This window comes from Elgaria multicarinata, chromosome 7 (assembly GCF_023053635.1).
Source record: "Elgaria multicarinata webbii isolate HBS135686 ecotype San Diego chromosome 7, rElgMul1.1.pri, whole genome shotgun sequence".
Taxonomy (NCBI): Eukaryota; Metazoa; Chordata; class Lepidosauria; order Squamata; family Anguidae; genus Elgaria; species Elgaria multicarinata.
Window position 1 is genome coordinate 84,820,747 of NC_086177.1, and position 19,174 is coordinate 84,839,920.

The following is a 19,174-nucleotide window of genomic DNA, read 5'->3' on the forward strand; positions in this document are numbered from 1 at the left end:
GTGAGGCCTCTAGGTGGCAACTGGGGTGGGAGGAGTGTTAAGAGTAGAAGCTGAAAATCCTGGATTGTGGACTCACACCCATAATCACCATGTTTCGTTGGACTGTTTGTTGGCTTTAATGAGACATACTCCCACCAAAACCCATGTGCAGAGGACTGTGACTGTTGTCCACCACTTCTAGTGTTTACACAGAAGTAAGATCCACTGTATGCTCACTAGAGCTTAATGGTAGCCACATTTATGACGGTCTTACTTCTGAGTAAAAATGCTTAGGATGAACTTTCATAGGCAACACACTTCATCCAATCGGGTTGTGCCCCAGTAAACCAAGCTGCAATTTTGTGCCCCAGTAAACCAGGCTGCAATTTTAAGCATTCTGACTTAGAAGTAAGTTGCATTGATGCCAATGAGGCTCTTTCCCAAGTAAACAAAGCTGGGATTGGGCTATCATCAGACTTTAAAATGCCACCTTGCTTTTTTGCCTTTTTGCTAATACAGCTAAATATTCTATGAATAAGTTGCTTTTCCTTTACTTTTCATCATCTGGACACAAAGGTTGGAGCTTATCTTGATCGCCTGCAGCTTCTCATCTAAACTAGTATTGCTTGATCTTCCTCTGCCATCCTTTTTTATTCCGTTTTCTGGTGTCAGTGCCACCCAATCTTTCCTGTGGTTCTCCCCCACCCCACCCCACCCCAATAAGCACAATCCTATGCTTGTTTATTTGGAAGCAAGTCTCACACGGACTTATTCACAAGTGAGCAAGCATAGGACTGCAGCCAAGGGGGCAATCCTATGCATGTTTAAACAGAAAAAAGGACATTTCTTCTGTCTAGACATCATAGGATTCAGTCTAAACATGCATAGGATTGCATCCTAACCTAAAGAGTCTCCAAAGAGCTAGTGAGAGTGCATAGAGGCTAAGAGAAAGTATTTGGTTCCAATTTTGCCTGTGAAATGAACTTACAGCTTCTCTCTCTCTCAGTTCTCCAATATTTATAATTACTTAGCTGGTAGGGTCATTGCAAGGATTACAACTAGATAATGCACGTGAAGCACGTTATACACTTGAAAACAGCATAAAATGTTATTGTTATTTGTTGTTGTTATTATTATTGCCATTATTGGCCATTTATCATCATCATCATCATCATCATCATCATCATCATCATCATCATCATCAAAATCCAGGTGAAGGACCAAGCGCTAAGATGTCGGTTCTGTAGCGAAGAGGAAGTAATCAGCGTCGCGGGCGCATCCAGGAGTTCCTCAAACTCCCCTTTCTTTTGCGCCCTGATGTCCGTCAGGTGTTCTCTGCTATCCCCCCGCCCCTTTAACTCTGGCATACTTTCCATTCCTGCCCGAAGCCCCTCTGACCAACCAGCCTCCTCCCACTTGTTGCCACGTCCTTGTGGGAAGGAGCCAATGGGCGGGCTCCCTCAGGTGTGTCTCTCTCTTCTCTTACCTGCACCACGTGGGGGGGGAGGAGTGGGCAGGTACAGCCACATCCCCAAACAGCCATTGCGTGCCTCCTAGGGGTGTAGCCCTACCTGTGCGTTGGAATTGGCTCCCATGCAATTAAGCTTTCTTCTTTTCTCTCTCCCTCCCCCCCTCCCCAGAAAAAGGCCACACGGGGCATGCGCCTCTCTCCTAAAAGCAGGTCCAGGGAAGTGAGGGCTGTTGGTGGCTGTAGGTGTGGGTTAGGGAAGGGGTCTTTCTTCTTCTTCTTCTCCCTGCACTGAAGAGGGCTTGGGGGGTGGGGGTGGCTGCTGTTCGTTTCTTCCTCTTGGCCAAGTTTGGTGAAGGTCATTTCTCCACCTCTGTGGGGCTCATCCTCGTCAGCATGACGGCGTCTCCCGACTACCTGGTCATCCTGTTTGGGACCACAGCTGGAGCTCACGGGCCCCGGCTGGGCTCCGATGAGAGAGAGCTGATCCAGCTGCTCTGGAAGGTGGTCGATCTAGCCAATAAAAAGGTAATAGGGGTGAGCGGCTGGGTTAGTTTTTAGCTTGTAGGAGACGAACTCGCAGACTTTGGGAAGTAGAGGGTTGGCTGGATTTCGTCTCCCTACCCAACTCCAGGGATGGCTTGGAATCCAAAGCAATCCGATGCACACTTATTCGGCAATGAAACCTCTTGGCCCCCAAAGGACTGGCTTCCGAGTCAAACCGTTCATGGGGTGGGGTCGTGGACTGCAACAGATAAGTTCAAATCGCCGGGGAGGAGGGGAAATGGAGGGAAAACTTGGATGACAACCTGAGGAGTTCTCTTCAGGACATCATTATGGGGGTTTAAAGAAGCACAGGCCAGAGAGGCGTAGCTGGAACCCCGACTTCGGATCCCAGGTTGGGCCGTGTAAACTCGCTGCCTGACTCTAGTTACTGTTCCTCCAAGTAGCGAAAGAAAGAAAGAAAGGTTTTATTTTGGGGGCGCGGCCTTGGGGTGGGGCAGGGTGAGAGCCCCCGGTAGAGCAATCCTACGTGTGTCTGCCCCGAAGTAAGCCTCACCGTGGTAAATGGGGACTTGCTTACTCCGAGAGTTAAGCGCGCCTAGGATTGCAGTCTGAACCACCGTTTTTTTAAAACAACAACAACAACAAGGCCCATGTTCTGCTTTGGTGTGGGGACGCTAGGCCTACGTGGGGTCAAACATCCTGCTTACCTGGGTTAAGTCCTGCTTGCGGGGCGCCTCTGCGGCCCTACCTCTTCGGCGAAGCCCTGCAGGGGAGGCGGCGGAAGAACTGATCACTCCTTTTTACCCCACCCCCTTTAATTCCCTGGAGGTGGGAAGTCTTCATGAAGTGTTGGTCGGACCCGATCACTTGGAGCTGACCGACGAGTGCAAAGAAGAAACCCCCCACATCACCGAGGATAGCTTGAGACTCGCCCCGCAATTGGAGCAAGCTCTGAGACAGGTAAAGAAAAAGGACTCTCCGCCCTGGCTGTTTCCAAGAAGCATTATCTCTCCAGAAGGAGCTTGTCCAGGGTCCTCTGTTGTGGGGTGAATCTAAACTTGAGGTAGCTAACCTGGTGCCCTCTGGATGTCTTGGACTACAACTCCTATAATCCCTGACCACTGAAGATGTGGGGTGATGGGAATTGTAGTCCAAAATATATGGAAGGTGCTAGGTGGCCTACCGCTGAGTTCGTGTTGTGGGAATCTGGGTATGTTAAACAAAGGGATGGGTAATTGGGGTGTGTAAGAAAAGAAGAAAGGAGAGAGAAAAGACACTCCAGTTCACTTCAGGGATGGGTTGGGTTTGTTGTGGGAGGGGAGGGAGAGCTGAGTCACACAGCCAGCTGAAGCGGGAGGGGTGCATGTCTTCCAATAGTAGCACCCAAGGGTGCTTCAGGAAGAAAGAAGAGTGTGTATGTCCAGACTGCTTTTTCGATGAGGAAAGTGAACTAGGTTAAAATCCTGCAGGCCGGGGGTGTTCTCTCCAATAAAACTCAACATGGTGATGGCTCCTGGTACTAGTGGCCAATGACACCTTACTACCAGGTAGTAGGGTGGATAGCATGTGGCCCTCCAGATGTTGTTGGACTACAATCCCCATCTTTGACCTTTGGCTATGCTGGCTGGGTCTAATGGAGGCTGTAGTCCAGCAACATCTAGATGGCCAAAGGTTACCCACCCGTAGGAATGTCCGTCTTAATGGAAAGTTGCACCGAAAAGATCTAGACTCTCCAATTCAAAGCTAGCACATTTTCCATTTGATTCTGTTGTTTCTCCCATTTTTGCCTGTAAGTCAACTACAGAAAAGACTTCAAGACTGGTGTATTTATTTCAGCCTCTAAGGCACAATCCTATGCATGTTTAGACAGAAAAAGTCCTACAACTCCTATTGCTGGCTGGGGGATGCTGGGAGTTGTAGGACTTGTTTTTGTCTAAACATGCAAAGGATTGTGCCCTAAACAGTTTAGATTCTTTGAAAAGCTGCTGGTTACTTGCACACAATCAATAGAAATTATGACTGACTGGCAAACAGGCACACAAGGGTAACTTACTTGAACTGCTTCTGCAATGATTTGTATCAGGGACTGATAATTGACCCAATTACTCTAACAAAGGAACTTTGGAGATTGATCTCCCTACCATTTTGTCTGCCTGAAACATATAAAATGTAACATAGTAACACATTCAAACTGCTGTGTGAATAAATTGATAAGCCGTCACACCGAACAGTGGGCACATCTTCCTGCATGGGTGTTTTTTAAAAAAGAGTTTGGTTCCATAGAGAAGCATAGAGGAAATTATGGAGTAGAACAGAACCTTATAAAATAAGGGAATAGGTGGTTGTGGACTTCTTGTTTTCAATTAAGTGTTGTATGAAGAATATATATATATATATATATATATATATATATATATATATGCTCTGCTGAAATTCTGAAAACTAAAGAGTTGCTGAGTGGATGACGTATAGCTTGAGAGGGTTGAGAATACGAATGTTAGACAAATCTGCAATGAATTCAAATGAGCATGGATTTCTATCAATCTGACCTGTGGATTTGCAGCAAACCAGCTTTTTCTGAATTGCTCAGATTCTGTAGACTTGTTGACCATGTTTTTTTTAAATGTGGAGGGTTTGTGCAAATTCTCACTTGTGCTAATGTGCACTTCCACAAGTGGGACAAAATCTGATTCATCTCTAAAATTAAGTTCCATCAATGAGTGGATGGTGGAACGAAAGAGGCCTGGCCGGGGTGTGCTGGAAGTTGTAGGACTTTATCCTGTCTAAACATGGATAGGATTGCACCCTAAGAGTGTCAGAATAGGCTGGAGTGAACCAAATTCAGATCCCCACTCAGCTCTGAAATTCACAATGGGCCTGTTCAGACAGCACTTCAGGCTCTGTGCTTAGCAAAACTGTGGTTCTTGGGATTAGCACTTCTAACCACAAGCCATGCTGTTGTGCACAACACTTTAAGTCACGGTGGGAGCTACTAACCTGGCTTCAGACGGTCCGACTGTGGTTAGTGAGTGAGCTGGATTTAGCAAAACGCACTGCACAGGACACCTTAAACCCTGCTGCTTAACCAAAAGCCTTAACCACCAGCGTTTAAGGTGTCTTCTGAACAGACCCAGTGTGACTTTGGGCCAGTCACTCCCTCTCAGCCTATCCTATCTCACAGGATTATTGTGTGAATAAAATTGGAGAGAACTTTGTGTGCCACTTTGCATTGCCTGAAGAAAGGACAGGATAGAAATGCAACAACTTAAAGCTAGAAAACATGAATGTTGCAGTAGCTCACTTCATCTCTACTCCTTGCAGTAGACCTAAATTTACTGATGTGCAAATACCCGCTATGGCTTTTGCTGTACCTATGCTCATTCTTGATTGGCTGCTTTTAGATTTTTGTGATTTTATTAAATTGCTTTTAATGTATTGAGGACCTCTGTGATAAGAGGTGACAAGATAAAAATGTCATAAACAGATTTCCCAAGTTAGGCATCCCACTGAAACTAAAACAAAATAATATTTATCTAGTATTGAAAAATGTACTTTCATGTTGCAAACGGATCTCTCTCTTTTTGTGTGTGTCTTGTCATTTTTAGTTTAACCAGTCTGTGAGCAATGAACTAAATATTGGAGTAGGTACTTCTTTCTGTCTCTGCACCGATGGGCAGCTTCATATCAGGCAGGTTCTGCATCCTGAAGCTTCCAAAAAGGTAAGAGGACTGGAATTACTATAACTCTGCTTCCCCACCCGGCACCTGCCAGTCAATCAGGTTATTCATGTCCTATAGTGTGACTTTTTTTTCTTAGAAACTCAAATGTTTGTGGTCACACTTCCTCTTATCCAGGCTCATGACAATCTCTTACTGTCTGAAATCACTAGCGATTGGGATATATAAAAGGAGAGCATTATTATTATTATTATTATTATTATTATTATTATTATTTATTTATTTATATAGCACCATCAATGTACATGGTGCTGTACAGAGTAAAACAATAAATAGCAAGACCCTGCCACATAGGCTTACATTCTAATAAAATCATAATAAAACAATAAGGAGGGGAAGAGAATGCATTTTTCCACTTTAAAAAATTGACAGGGCTAAGTGTAGGTTTGATCTTTACATATTTGTGTTCCACTTTAACAGTTGTGTTTGCCTGTCCTTTGTACTGAGTGGAATAGCTGCCTTTGAAAGTGGTTTGGAAGCATCAGTCAGTGCAGGATGCAGCAGCCAGTATTCTAGCCCAGCCCCACTTGCTCCCATCACATCTCACCAGTCATAAAAAGAACTTCATGGGCTGCCTATTTGCTTCCAGGCTCAGTTCAAGATGGTGATGTGAATGTTTAAGGACTAATTACTCAAAGGTGGGCTTACTCCAGGGGTGAGCAACTTGTAGGCTAAAACATCTGGAAGGCCACAAAGTGCCCAGGTCTGTCCACATGTTAAGTAATTGCCCAGTGCCGTTCTCCAAACTGACAATTCCTTTCCATCAACAAGGCAAGTGGGTCCTTCTTTGGCAATGGCAGTCCAGCGATGAATGCCCCCCCCCCCCTTGGGAGGCATCTTTGGGGCATGAGGCAGAAATGTTTTATTCGCCGAGGAATTTAAAACTTTTTTTGAAGTCCTAAATTATTTTGTTCTCTCCCAACTATTATCTATGTCTTTATCTATTGCTCTTTTTATTGGATGTCTATCTGTAGTTTTACTTTGTATTGTTTCAACTTTTGGGGGGGTAAATTACCCTGAAATCATTATGGCAAGATGTGTATATACACATGTTATGAATATTTGCTGTGGTTGATATTTCTGTTTGGAGCGCTAATCTCGTGATGCTTACATTATACCATTTTTGAATAAGAAATGTATACATCAGCCTTTCCCAATTTAATGCTCTCCAACTCCCATCATCCCCAACTAACATACCTGGAGGATTCCAGATTGGAAAAGGCTGATGTATACTATTGTATATGCACTTGCCTTGTTTAGTCACACATGAAGCAATTTCTGCTTTGGCTGTAGTTGATGTGTTTTACTAGGGTTTTTTTTAATTGTTCATCTTTTCTAAGAGATTAAATCTATACTCCGCACCTTTCAAATCACGTTGTTGTAGATCTTGAAATTCTGGTAGCAAGCAGTGTTGCTCTCCCAAGTGCATCCATTGCCACAAATGTAAGAGTAACAAAAATACACGTGCATTTTGAATCTTGTTGGTACTTGAATATTTGTGGCTTTAGAAAATAATTTGAAAACAGAAAAGAATGCTACCCATGTGTTTGTAATTTAATCAACCTTCCTTTACTCAATTATAAAGAAAATATTTGTTCTTTAGGGGCAGTGTCTAACATCCCTCACAGAGTACAGGTAATACGTGATTAGATTGTCTTAATCCCTTTCAGAGATCTTGCTATTTCCATGTTTCACTGAATGGAGAACTTGTGTACTGAAGAAGTTGTCCACAAGACCTTCTCAGCAGACCTTGTCCTATTTTTTCAGTATAAAATTCCAAGATGCTGTGGGATTTAAAAACAACAGCAACAAAACCCTAAATGATCATAATTGCCATGTTCTCACCCAATGTACATCTTTTCTGTGCCTTCCTTTGCATTCTATATATTTTAAAATCTTGTTACTCATAATAAACATTAAGCTGTATTCTCATTTTGCTGAGCTTTGGTACTCGTACTTAGGCTGATACGCAGAAGAGATGGGCTATGAATAAATTGATCCTCCTCACAAACCCCTGGAAAACACATTTTATGTTCAACTATAGTCAGCCTGCCACTGGATGAGCACACTGATATTTTTATTTCAAGTACTTCATTCTCAAAGCAAGATTAAATAGCTAATATATTGCAATGCTAGCCATATGATTTCATTTTATCATGTCAGACTGGCTACAAATAAGTTCTTCAGAAAAGCAATCACTCCAGACATTTAAAATGGCTCGAAACAGATGCTTGCTAAAGTATAGCAAAACAGAAATCAATCTACCACAAAAGTATGCCTCTCATTTATTTTTCGCCTCTCCTTAACCACAGTCATGCAGATTCATAGCGCTTATCTGCAGTGCATTGTCCTTTAGAGCAGAGGTGGTCAGGAGGTAGATATCCAGATGTTTTGGACTTTGACTCCCAGAAGCCTTTGCCAGCATAGTCAGTTGTCCAGGAATGCTGGGAGTTGAAGTCCCAAACATTTGGAGATTAACTCTCTGACCATCCCTCCTTTAGAGTATCAGATACAACTGGAGATTGCACCAAAAGAGGGAGGACAGACTCACAGCAGTCTTCTGCAACCTGGTGTCTTCCAGATGTTTTGGACTACAATTTTATCATCCCTAGCCAGCATGGCCATTAGCCGCGCTTTCTGGGAATGTTGGGAGTAGTGGCCCAGAACACCTGGAGGGCACCAGGTTAGGCAGGACGGACTTTATTATAGCCTGCCCAGTGTTCTAAGCCATGACAATTGCGGCGAGGAAAAATTACCCTCTTCAAAGCTATAAAGTAGCACTGTGGTTTTTGTTCTTCTTTGAAAAGCCTCTGCAGTTGATTTGATGGGCAAGAAGCATGGCATTTTAAAAGTAAAACATAACAAATTAAACCTCAAGGCAATTGCTCTTGAAGCTTCTATAAAATGACAAGGCAAAAGGGATTTTATTGGCATGCACTTGGGATGAGTTGCAATTAACCTACTGATAGTTCTTGCTTCTCATGAGCAATGGAGGCTGTTCCAATGTTGTATCATTCCTTTCTGTGTGTGCGTTTGTGTGTGTGTGTGTGTGTGTGTGTGTGTGTGTATGTGTATGTGTATGTACATGCGCGCCTCTGCATATGCATCTACATCTCTGTTCAGTGCATATCATGAAATAGCCACATTTTGTCTTGAGTTGTGATAAAATGAGTATCAAATTTGTAGAATGTTACCGTGGGGTAGGTTGGTGCAGCCTACCTGGCTAAGCCTTTGCTATTATAGATCTTAACTATTTTTCAAGCAGGAACACCTTTGATTCAAGGTACTGCCAGTGAGGGCCTTTCCCAGGCTGTGGGGACCCTCACCTCTTCCCCCTACCTAGGGACATAAGAACATAAGAGTCCTGCTGGATCACACCAAGGGTCCATCTAGTCCAGCACTCTGTTCACATAGTGGTCAGCCAACTGTTGACCAGGGAACCACAAGCAGGACATGGTGCAACAGCACCCATGTTCTCCAGCAGCTGGTGTATATAGTCTTCCTGCCTTATTACTGGAGGTAGCACATAGCCATCAGGACTAGTAGCCACTGATAGCCTTCTCCTAAGGGAGCAGCCGAGGAACAGTATGTCTTCTGACTCCTGACCTGCAGAATTGCCTCCAGTAGCCCAGTTCACAATAGCCAGCCTATTGCTAAAGCAAATAGCAAAGCAAAGGTGGAGAATCCCTGTTGAGAATGAGCAGCTATTGTAAAAGAGAGGGAGGAGCCACACTTGAGGTGACTGAGAGCCCCTAGTGGCCCTCAAACCTTGCACTAAAAGCGGGGAGTTTTAAGTTGGAGGTTTCCTTGTCAATTTTATTTAGAAATGCTTTTCACAGTAAGGGTCTATGTTGGAAAAGAAGGTAATGGGTAGTATTGGGCACCCACCACTAGCATGACTGGAAGCTTGTGATTCCTAAAACAACTGAACTGCTCACTTTCAGAATGGAACAGGTCATGGAGCTCACAGAAGGGCCCATTGGCACAAACAAAGTGAGCGGTGATGTTTGGGCAATGTTGGATATGGTCCAATGTCTTCTATGAACATCGAGCATTCTGTTGGGAGTAATTCATGTTGTAGAACGGAAAGACAGAGCTGTTCTGTGTTTCTGTTTTTAAAATGTCTGTAAAATCTGCCTATTTTTCTGTTTTTCAAGCAGAAGCCACAGCTAATAGGTTGATTATTCTCCCCCCCCCCCACTCCCTGCCCTCAGGCACCTCACAGCTGACATGTTTCAGGTCTCCTAACTCTCCACCCCTGAAGCTTCTTCCAGTAGCCCAGATCATAAGAGCCAGAGCACTGCTAAAGCAAATAACAAGGCAAAGCAAGAAAGCTCCTGTTGAGAGTGAGCAGCTGCTGCCAAAAGAAACAGAGAGGAGGTGAAGGAGAGGGACAGAGAGAGAACTGGGACATTGCCACAGGGCCATCAGGCTCTGCAGTGTTAGGGTGCTTTCAGAGGAAGGGCCTCTAGCGGTAGTAATTAGAAGGCACTGTGCAGCTGTCCCTTCTTTTTCTCCTTGATGGAATTTCTCCAGTAAGAAAAAAGGTGGAAGAAGCAGAAAACGCAGGAGGACTACAAACTGACAATGACATCTGGACCTCCCATAAAGTTCTGTGAATGAGGCAGGCTAATGAAGTGATAAAAGCCTCCTTTGGAAGCCTCCGTCATCGCCATCTTTTGTGAATGACTACGAAGTAGGTAGATAAAAGCCTAGAGCCCAGTTACCGCCGGAGTTTCCTTTCGTAGGGCAACTACGAGCTGCAGCTTTGCAGTGCACAGCAGCCTGTTTGCATTGCAAGGACTGGCAAGGGAGAAACCCCGATAGGTAAAGTGACTGGCAAATGGTTTAAACAAGGCTTTTCTGCAGGTTAAATAAGAATGCTTTCAATCTGATTGTACCACCTACAAAATGCAGGTGCCTGCTCTACCTGTCCTTACTAGAGCTAACTTTTCGCCTTGCAGAATATCTTGTTGCCCGAATGTTTCTACTCCTTTTTTGATCTGCGAAAAGAATTCAAGAAATGTTGTCCTGGCTCACCTGACGTTGACAAGTTGGATGCTGAAGCCATGTCAGAATGTATCCTTTAAAAAAAACACAAGCAAGTGTTAAGTTCAGTAACAAGAATTGTAACTGCCACCCTCATTAATAGAAACAGTATAACTTTAATTTAAAGTATTGAATGTTGGTCTCCTGCTCAGTGCTTTTTAGGGCAGCTGCAGAACACGAAGTAGACGTCTTGGACAGATAATGCCCAAACATTTCATGCTGGCTTTCCTTCAAGCCCTCTGTTCTCAAAATGTGACCCAGGCCTATGTAAGTTGACGTGGTGTCCGTTGTGGAGCATGGACTTGGGGAAGGGAGATAAGAGATGGAAGCTCCTCTGTTCACACTACTTGTGTGTGGTTTTGTTTTTGTCTGGACTTGGAGGTAAAGGACCATCTTTACCATATTCACTTTGGCCAGTGCAATTTGGATTGCTTTGTCTACCACCTCTGCATCCTAAAACAGTCCTGCAGGACAGCTGGAGATATGAAGGCTGGGGCAGGGGTGATGACATTAAAAAACACAGGGTGCAGGAACCAGGTTGTTTTTAAACACTGTTTTTTCCCATTTCACACACACACACACACCCATGGATTTTTGGAAAATTTGAAGGAAGTTTCTCCTTGCCCCGCCAGCCATTTCCCTGTTTTTACACCACCACCACCCCACTTTTTCCCTTAAGCCCTCTCATCTCTAAGGACAGTTCCTAGTTTTTGCAGGCTTTCAATTTCTTCTGACACTACATTTCTTGGCTGCTTAAAAGGATGTCATCTGCTCTTAATAGCCTTGATCTGAGCCTCTCCCAATGGCATCCAATACCAGACAGTTTGGGTCAATTTAGAGAAGTTCATCACTGTGAAACCTGTGCTGAGAAGACCCATCCTGTAGTTCTGCTATCCTGTTGGGTCCTAATGCCAGTGTAACATAGCTGTGATGAATGCACTTCCTAAAGCAACATAGAAAGTTGACACCATACCTGTGTAACTCAGCACTGGCATTGCACTGCTCATCACCTACAACATAATGTATTGGCAATGCCCCCATGTTTTCCATGACTGGAAGGCAGGGCCATCTCTAGACCAAATGTCACCCCCAGCAACAAGCATTTTGGCACACATCCCTTCCATTTGTTCAACTTTGGGATATTTTCTTCTTAGTGACCTGGTTCACATGTAATGACAACTCATATATTGTTGAAACCATGGGTAATTGGGACTGCGCAGGAACCTAAGAACAGAAACATGCTTGGTCATACCAAGGGTCTATCTAGTCCAGCATTCTGTTTACACAGTGGCCAACCAGCTGCCCGCAAGAAACCCACAAGTAGGGCATGAGTGCAACAGCATCCTCCTGCCCATGTTCCCCAGCAACAGGTATACATAGGTGTACTGCCTCAGATAATGGAGGTAGGATATAACCATCAGGACTAGTAACCATTGATAAGCCTTAATTTAACGAATGTCTAACCCTCTCTTGAAACCATTGAAATTCTTCACCATCTTTGCATCTTCTGGTAGAGATTTCCATAGTTTAACTATGTGCTATGTGAAGAAGTACTTTCTTTTATCTGCCCTGAATCTCATACTAATCAGCTTTGTGGGATGACCCCAGGTTCTAGTATTATGAGAGAGGGAGAAAAATATGAGCATGCTGCTTACACTTCGTTTCTGTTGTGGTAAACAAGTCACTCCTGGGTCATGCTCCATGTTGTCTGAACATGACACTTTGGATTGTGGAGGGAGAAACAAGCCAGAGTTTTAACCTATGGTTTGTTGTTGGGTTAAAAGTCTTAAGTTGTTTTCCCCCCAACCATCCAAGTGCCAGGTTCGGATGTCATGGAGCACAACCTGGGAACGAGGCATTCCTGGGCTGTTCACCAAAGCAGAAGCGGCAAGCAGCTGGGAGGCAGTGTGCTTGCTCCTGCACAGCCCCTACTACCCATGGTTTAAACAACCCATGTGTATTTGTTATGTGTGAACCAGGTGGTTGTATTTGTTTGTAACCTATTTGACCACTTTGATGCACAGTTTACATTGATTTATCCCTGTCATATAAGATGGAGCATCAACATGATGGCTCCCGAGTGACCTCTCTGCCAAAGTGGAATCCAGGTTGTTCCTGGGTTCTCTAGAGAACTGCGAGTAATGAAAATGGCTGGGCAGTGGCTAGAATGCAGATGGCATAAGACTCTATGCAAGGCTGACTGATCATGGCTTAGAGTGTATAACTGTGGCCACTGCATAGCAGTGAAGGCTGTGAAGAAGGCTTACTTCGCTACTGCCATTGCATGCTCAGGTCGCTGTCCAGCAGAGCTTTACACGGGGATACAGGGATTATTAACAGCTACTCTGACAAATGTGATCCTTCAATCCTCAGAGGCCTGCTGTGACAATTTTGCAAGGCTTCTTGAGGGGGGGAAATGCTCACCTACATAATGATATTAAAGCTCCTGATGTAACAGCTCCTAATGGGGTGTCCAGTGCACCATCTTATTTAGTTTTGTGGGATCTGTTTCAGCTTCTCCAGCCTGAGGACATGGGCAAAATGCTTGTAGCAGTTCGACCCACCGCATGTCTTCTCATCTTTTGTCTGTCATGGCTTATTTGAGCTAGCTGAGAGGGTTTGATAGGATGGATCTAGGGAATGGTGAATGCATCTCTGCTGCCTTAAGTAGACAGTGGTATGACCACACCTGAAATCTCTCCTTGACTCCAGAGGTTTAAAATGACTTCTGCTTTGTGGCAGCCACCCCATTGGCAGCCACCTCGAGAGGGTGGTGGTAACTCAATTACAGGCATTCTTGGAGAGTATTGATTGCCTAGACCTATTCCAGTCTGGGTTCCGGCCCAGTAACAGAATGGAATCAGCCTTGGTTGCCCTGATAAAGGAGAAAAACAGAAGGAACGTGATTCTGTTATTCTTAATCTCACAGCAGCTTTTGATATGATTGATCATGGTATCCTCTTGGATCACCTCTGTGGATTGATGGTGGGAGGTACCATTTTGTGGGCATTCTGCTCCTATCTACAGGGCAGGTTCCAGAGAATAGTATTGAGGGACTATGTGTCATCCCCTGGTGATCTTCCTGTGGGGTGCCTCCAGCTACCATCTGGTCTCCAATGCTGTTTTTAATATCTGCATGAAGCCAGCAGGCGCAGTCATTAGGGGATTTGAGTTGAGGTGCCATTGGTATGTTGAGGACACCCAACTCTATTTCTCCATTACATCTGAATCAGGATAGGCCATGCACAGCCTAGATTGTTGCTTGAACGCAGTGGTGGGCTGGATGAGATCAGTAAGCTGAATCCTGGTAAAACGGAGGCACTGTGGGTGAGTATTTCCAGGTTTGGGAATTAGGGGAATTACCAGTTCTGGATGGGGCTTTACTCCCCGCAAAGAAACAGGTTTGCACTTTGGGGGTGCTCTTGGATCTTGTGCCGTCATTGGAGGCCCAAGTGACTTCAGTAACTAGGAACACCAACTACAAACTTAAGTTGGTATTCCAACTGCACCTGTTCCTGGACAGGGATAGCCTGGCACTGTGACCCAGGCATTGGTAACCTCAGGATTGGATTACTGCAATCCACTCTACATGGGGCTGCCCTTAGGGCTTGCTCAGAAGCTGCAGCTAGTGCAGAACGCAGTGGAGTGATTACTGGCTGGGGTTCTTTGATGTGCCCATATTATATATGTGGACTCGATGGCCTTATAGGCCCCTTCCAACTCTACTATTCTATGGTTCTGTACCTGAGCTAAAGGATGTACATTGTCTTCCAGTCTGCTACTGAGCTAAGTTCAAGGTTTTGGTATTAGTGTACAAACCCTATACAGCTCAGGAGCAGGTTACCTCAAGGAATGCTTTCCCCCATACCAACCGCGCAGGCCACTACAATCTTTAAGGGAGACTTTGTTGTCCAAGCTGTGGCCTACAGATTTCTGTATCAATGATAAGGAGACCTGTATCATTCTGTGCCAATGATAAGGAGACCGGCCTTCTGATCTCCCCTCTGAGGTACATTGGGCCTCAATGCTGGTGTGCTTTAGGCATTTACTTTAAAATGTATCTGCTTGCTTTAGCTTTCTTTCAGCCATGGTGTACGTTTTCCCAAGGTTTTTTTAAGGGTGTAATCAAATTACTAGCCATGATGATCACAATTGCCAGCTGATTTGAAGTGAAGTTCGTCAGTTTGTCCTGTTTGTTTGAGGTGCTGAATGTGTTGTTATTACCTCTTTAAGAGGCAATTCCAGAAGGCCTCGGTGTGAGCAGAACAGACAGAAATGCTTTCACTTTGGGGCAGAAGTTGGGCCTGCATAATCTTCTGAGAGGCCAAGACAATCCTGGGCCTTTATGACTGTAGCAGATACCCAGGCCCGGTGCTGCCATAGAGGCAACTCAGGCGGCCGCCTAGAGCGCCAAGCAAACGAGGGCGCCGAACAGCGTACCAGGAAGCTGCTCTCCTAGAGTGGCTTCCGGGTGTGCTGCTCCAAAGCCTCTGCCCCGCCCCCCAACCCCAGCGTCCTGGTTTCAAAGCCGGGAGCGGGAGGGAGCGGGCGGTGAGTGGCTGAGCAAGGGGGGAGCCATAGCGGTGAGTGAGCGAGCGGGGGCGGCGGGCAAGCGATGGTGGGAGCCGGAGCATGTAAGCGAGGGGGGAGCCGGAGCGGCGGGCGAGTGGGCAGGCAGGTGGGCCGGGCGAGCAGTGAGCGAGCGAGCGGGTGGGCAGGCGAGTGAAGGGGTAGTGAGCGAGCGGGGTGGGGTGGAGTGGAGGCTTCAGAACGCGCCTGCCTAGGGCGCAATATAGTCTGGTGCTGGCCCTGCGGATACCAAGGACAGTTGTTCAGTTTAGTTATTTATGTTCCTCTAGTCTTACAAGTCAAAGAAGGATGCTCTGTTTTAATAAGTAATAATAAATAGCTCTTGAATTTGAAGTCATCTGGTGGTGGTGGTGGTGCTACCAAAGGGAGTATGGGTAAAAAGAAAGGCTGGGAGAGGTGGGGGGTCCCTCCTCCAAGCCCAGTACCCTGGGCAGTGTTTCCTGAGTCACCTGTCCCTAAATCTAGCTCTAATATCATTGAATGAGAAGCAGTGGCTTGAATACCATGATGACATTAACACCCACACACCCTTCAGTACATAACGCACAAGCATGCTCTTGGGGACAGGCAGCAGTGCCACCCTTGTCAGAGCCAGGCCTCCCTTGGCATAACAGAGGAACCTGCAGCCACAAACAACACCTTATAACCACACAGTGATGAGTAGCCAGACAGCAGACGTGATGAGGCCTTCGTAGTATCCCAGGGGCCCATCCCATGATGCACCCCTTCCCCCAGTCCCATTAACTGGAGGGCACTTGGCCATTTAGCCCGGGACTGAGGGGAGCCCTGTGAAGAGTTGTAGCTCAAGACCAGGGGTCAAGGGTTTAGTCCCTGGATAGCGCCACCTAGGAGAATGTACATAACCAATTTAAATTTATTTATTTATTTAAAGTGCATGACTATCATGTTTTTTTAAAAATCTCTAAGCCGTTTCCAAAACATTAAAATGCCCAGGAGAATGTGCATAGCCAATATTTGTGTGTGTGTAATATAGCTTACCATATTTTTAGGAATATCTCTTCAGTGGTTTACAAGTAGCACATTAAAACACATTAGGACACAATCCTATGCAAGTCCTACATGGCTGGCTGAGGAACGGCAGGAGTAGAAGGACTTTGTCTGTCTAAACATGCATAGGATTGCACACAAAAATGCATTAAAACACATTTGTAAAAATATCAAGTCCAAATACTCACCATACCATAATCGTGACTGGCACATGACCGGATGTCCATAGTCTGGTAACTGTCTCGCTCCTTTATGCCCTGGGATGCCTTTTATTTTTTTGCCCAGCTCACTTGGTAATTTGGTTGTTTTGACAGTGTCAGCCAATTATTATCCCAGGGTACCTTGTGATCAGTCTCCCCCCTTTCCTTCCCACCCTATATGGAGTCCAAACTTATCACAGCAGCAGTAATAAGAGGGAGTCTTCTAGGCTGGTGGGATCTCTTCCCCCTCCCCACCACTCCCTCACTTTTCCGAGTCCTTTAGTCCTTATGCCAGGGGCAAGATGCTCTGTGTGGTATGATAATGAAACCCATTGCTCCCTCTTTCCAGTGTTCATGTCTCAGCATGTGAAGACATCAGAGATGAGCAACATGGAGAGTTGGGGAGGTTCCCTCTCTGCTAACAGCCATAAGCTGTCGAACAGCATAAGTGGTGGAGTGAGGTCGGAAACTATGCATACTAACCGGTTGCTATAACAATTAAAACATATTGGTTGTGCAATTAAATAGGGCCTTTATGCCACCCAGAAACATCATCCGAAACCTGTAGCTGTGCAGCCTGCATGTGCATTTTGCACTTCAGCTTTGGGTATGCTAAGAGACAGGTTCATTTAGCGCACTCGGTCTGCATACAAGGATACTAACCTGCGACTGCTCACGCCGAGTCAAAGGCTGCAATTCGACACAGACTTACTTGGAAGCAAAGTTCCATTGAACAAAGTGGAACTAACTTTTCAGTAACCTGGTTATGATTCTGCTGTAACAATGTATCTATGGCTTCCTAGGAGAAGGATGGCGGGTTCCCTGGGCAAAATAATGGATATTTCCCCCCATTGGGAAGTATAAATCTCCATAGTGTAATATTTGAGATCTGAAAATGTTGCAAAGCTCACATAATTGGAGGCAATAAAATAAGAGTCCACAATCATCCGTATGGATGATCTGGTGAGATGCAAGAAGGTGTTTCCTGGTTTTCTAGTGCATGTGGCAGCTTTTTAGTCTGCTAATCCAGTGGGAAGCCCCAAATACATGACTTGCTGTGTCATTTATAATGTTTATCCTCAGAAGTCTGAATCTTTCCCCCACCCTGTGCTTCTCTTGCCATAAGAACTGTTGCCTATCAACACTTAGCACCTGAACAGGTAGGCACACAGGTCACCTGATCACAGTCTTCTGCATTATCGTGAGATGTACAGTATTTCTATTTAAATTATAATAATTATTTCTAAATTTGTATCTGTACGTATAAATTAATATATGTGCATTTTATGCAAATGTGTGTCCTCTTTTTTCCTTTTTGGGAAACCATTGTTTGTCATTGCCTGGGATGGCTTAATTGTGATTTCCTTTCTAAAAAAAATTAAAATGTTTTTACTATTACAGGGGTTTCATTCTATTTTAACTTTGTAAATTTATATTCGTATGTTTTAATTGTACATATTTTAATCTAACGCCTTGAGTTCCAGTGTTGGGGAAAGGGTGGTGGTGATGATGATGATGATGATGGTGGTGGTGGTGATGATGGTTATGGTGATGGTGATGATGATGGTGGTGGTGGTGGTGGTGGTGATGGTAGTGGTGGTGATGATGGTGATGATGATGATGATGATGATTTGAGCCCCTTGCCCTATATTCTGAGCCATAGAGATTGCAATGGGGAAACCAAGTTGTATAGATCTCTGACATGGTTATAGATATTTGATTCTGACTGTTCTAGAATTACATAGAGCCTATAGATAATTACCATCATCTCTATGATTTCTGAGGGGTGTAACTATGAAGCTTTTACCATTGGACTTGCTACAAAAAAAAAGTATTACTGATTTGAGGTGCCCTGTGTCACAATGCCAGAGTGTGTTCCTGAAGGATCAGGTCCACAACACTTTTTGGGGGGTGATCCATAGGTGACCACTCTCTCCACCCTTGGGGGCTGGGAATGTGATGGGGCAGACAGGAAGGAGGGAGCAGTTGCTAAGGTCTTTCCATTGACTTCAATGGTAGAGTTTTTACTTACACCACTGCTTTTGCATCCATGATGGCATGCTGTTGTCAAGGGAGTGGAAGGGCCCCTGGAGCAAGCACAGAGTATGGATACAACTTCACTCCGTCCCACCCCCCACCCGAAATGTGCTTCCCGCAACTCCACCTGAATTTCTCACTGGTTCTGGAGATACAGCCAGTGGAGTGGTGGGCCCTCCAGATGTTGTTTCAGCTCTCCAGGTGTTGTTGGACTGCAACTCCCATCACCATTGACTGTGTGGGCTAGGGCTGATGGGACTTGCAGTCCAACATTTGGAGGTTCACAAGTTCCCCACCTCTACACTTGTGCAAGTTTGATGATACACCAGCTAAGTTTCCTTATATGGATGTATCTTCAGGGATTTGGAAACTATCATCTCCACTCCCAATAGGCCTGAGTTGTGGATGGGATCATGCTGTTAAATCTTATTGGATTTTAACTGCTGTGTTCTTACTGTAAAGGGAAATTAGCTGGAGAGAACACAATTTGAGCTGTAAAAACTACCAGAGGAGAAAGGGTTAGGCAAACTCCCTCAGTTATTCTTCCACTCTGGATCGCAGCACCCAACAGCTTATTTGGAAAAAGCAAGAAAGATGGG

General features: G+C 45.0%; 1 protein-coding gene across 3 annotated transcripts in view; it reads left to right on the forward strand.

Annotated features, from left to right (window-relative positions):
- Positions 1-1,823: 1,823 nt before the first annotated feature.
- Positions 1,824-19,174, forward strand: part of ESRP1 (epithelial splicing regulatory protein 1) — a 46,980-nt gene continuing 29,629 nt past the window's right edge. For all 3 annotated transcript variants that reach the window (XM_063129889.1, XM_063129892.1, XM_063129891.1), the window contains exons 1-4: positions 1,824-1,975; positions 2,783-2,914; positions 5,560-5,673; positions 10,656-10,770. In XM_063129889.1, coding sequence (XP_062985959.1) covers positions 1,844-1,975; positions 2,783-2,914; positions 5,560-5,673; positions 10,656-10,770 — 493 coding nt within the window. In that variant the 5' untranslated portion in view covers positions 1,824-1,843. The remainder of the gene's footprint in view (positions 1,976-2,782; positions 2,915-5,559; positions 5,674-10,655; positions 10,771-19,174) is intronic.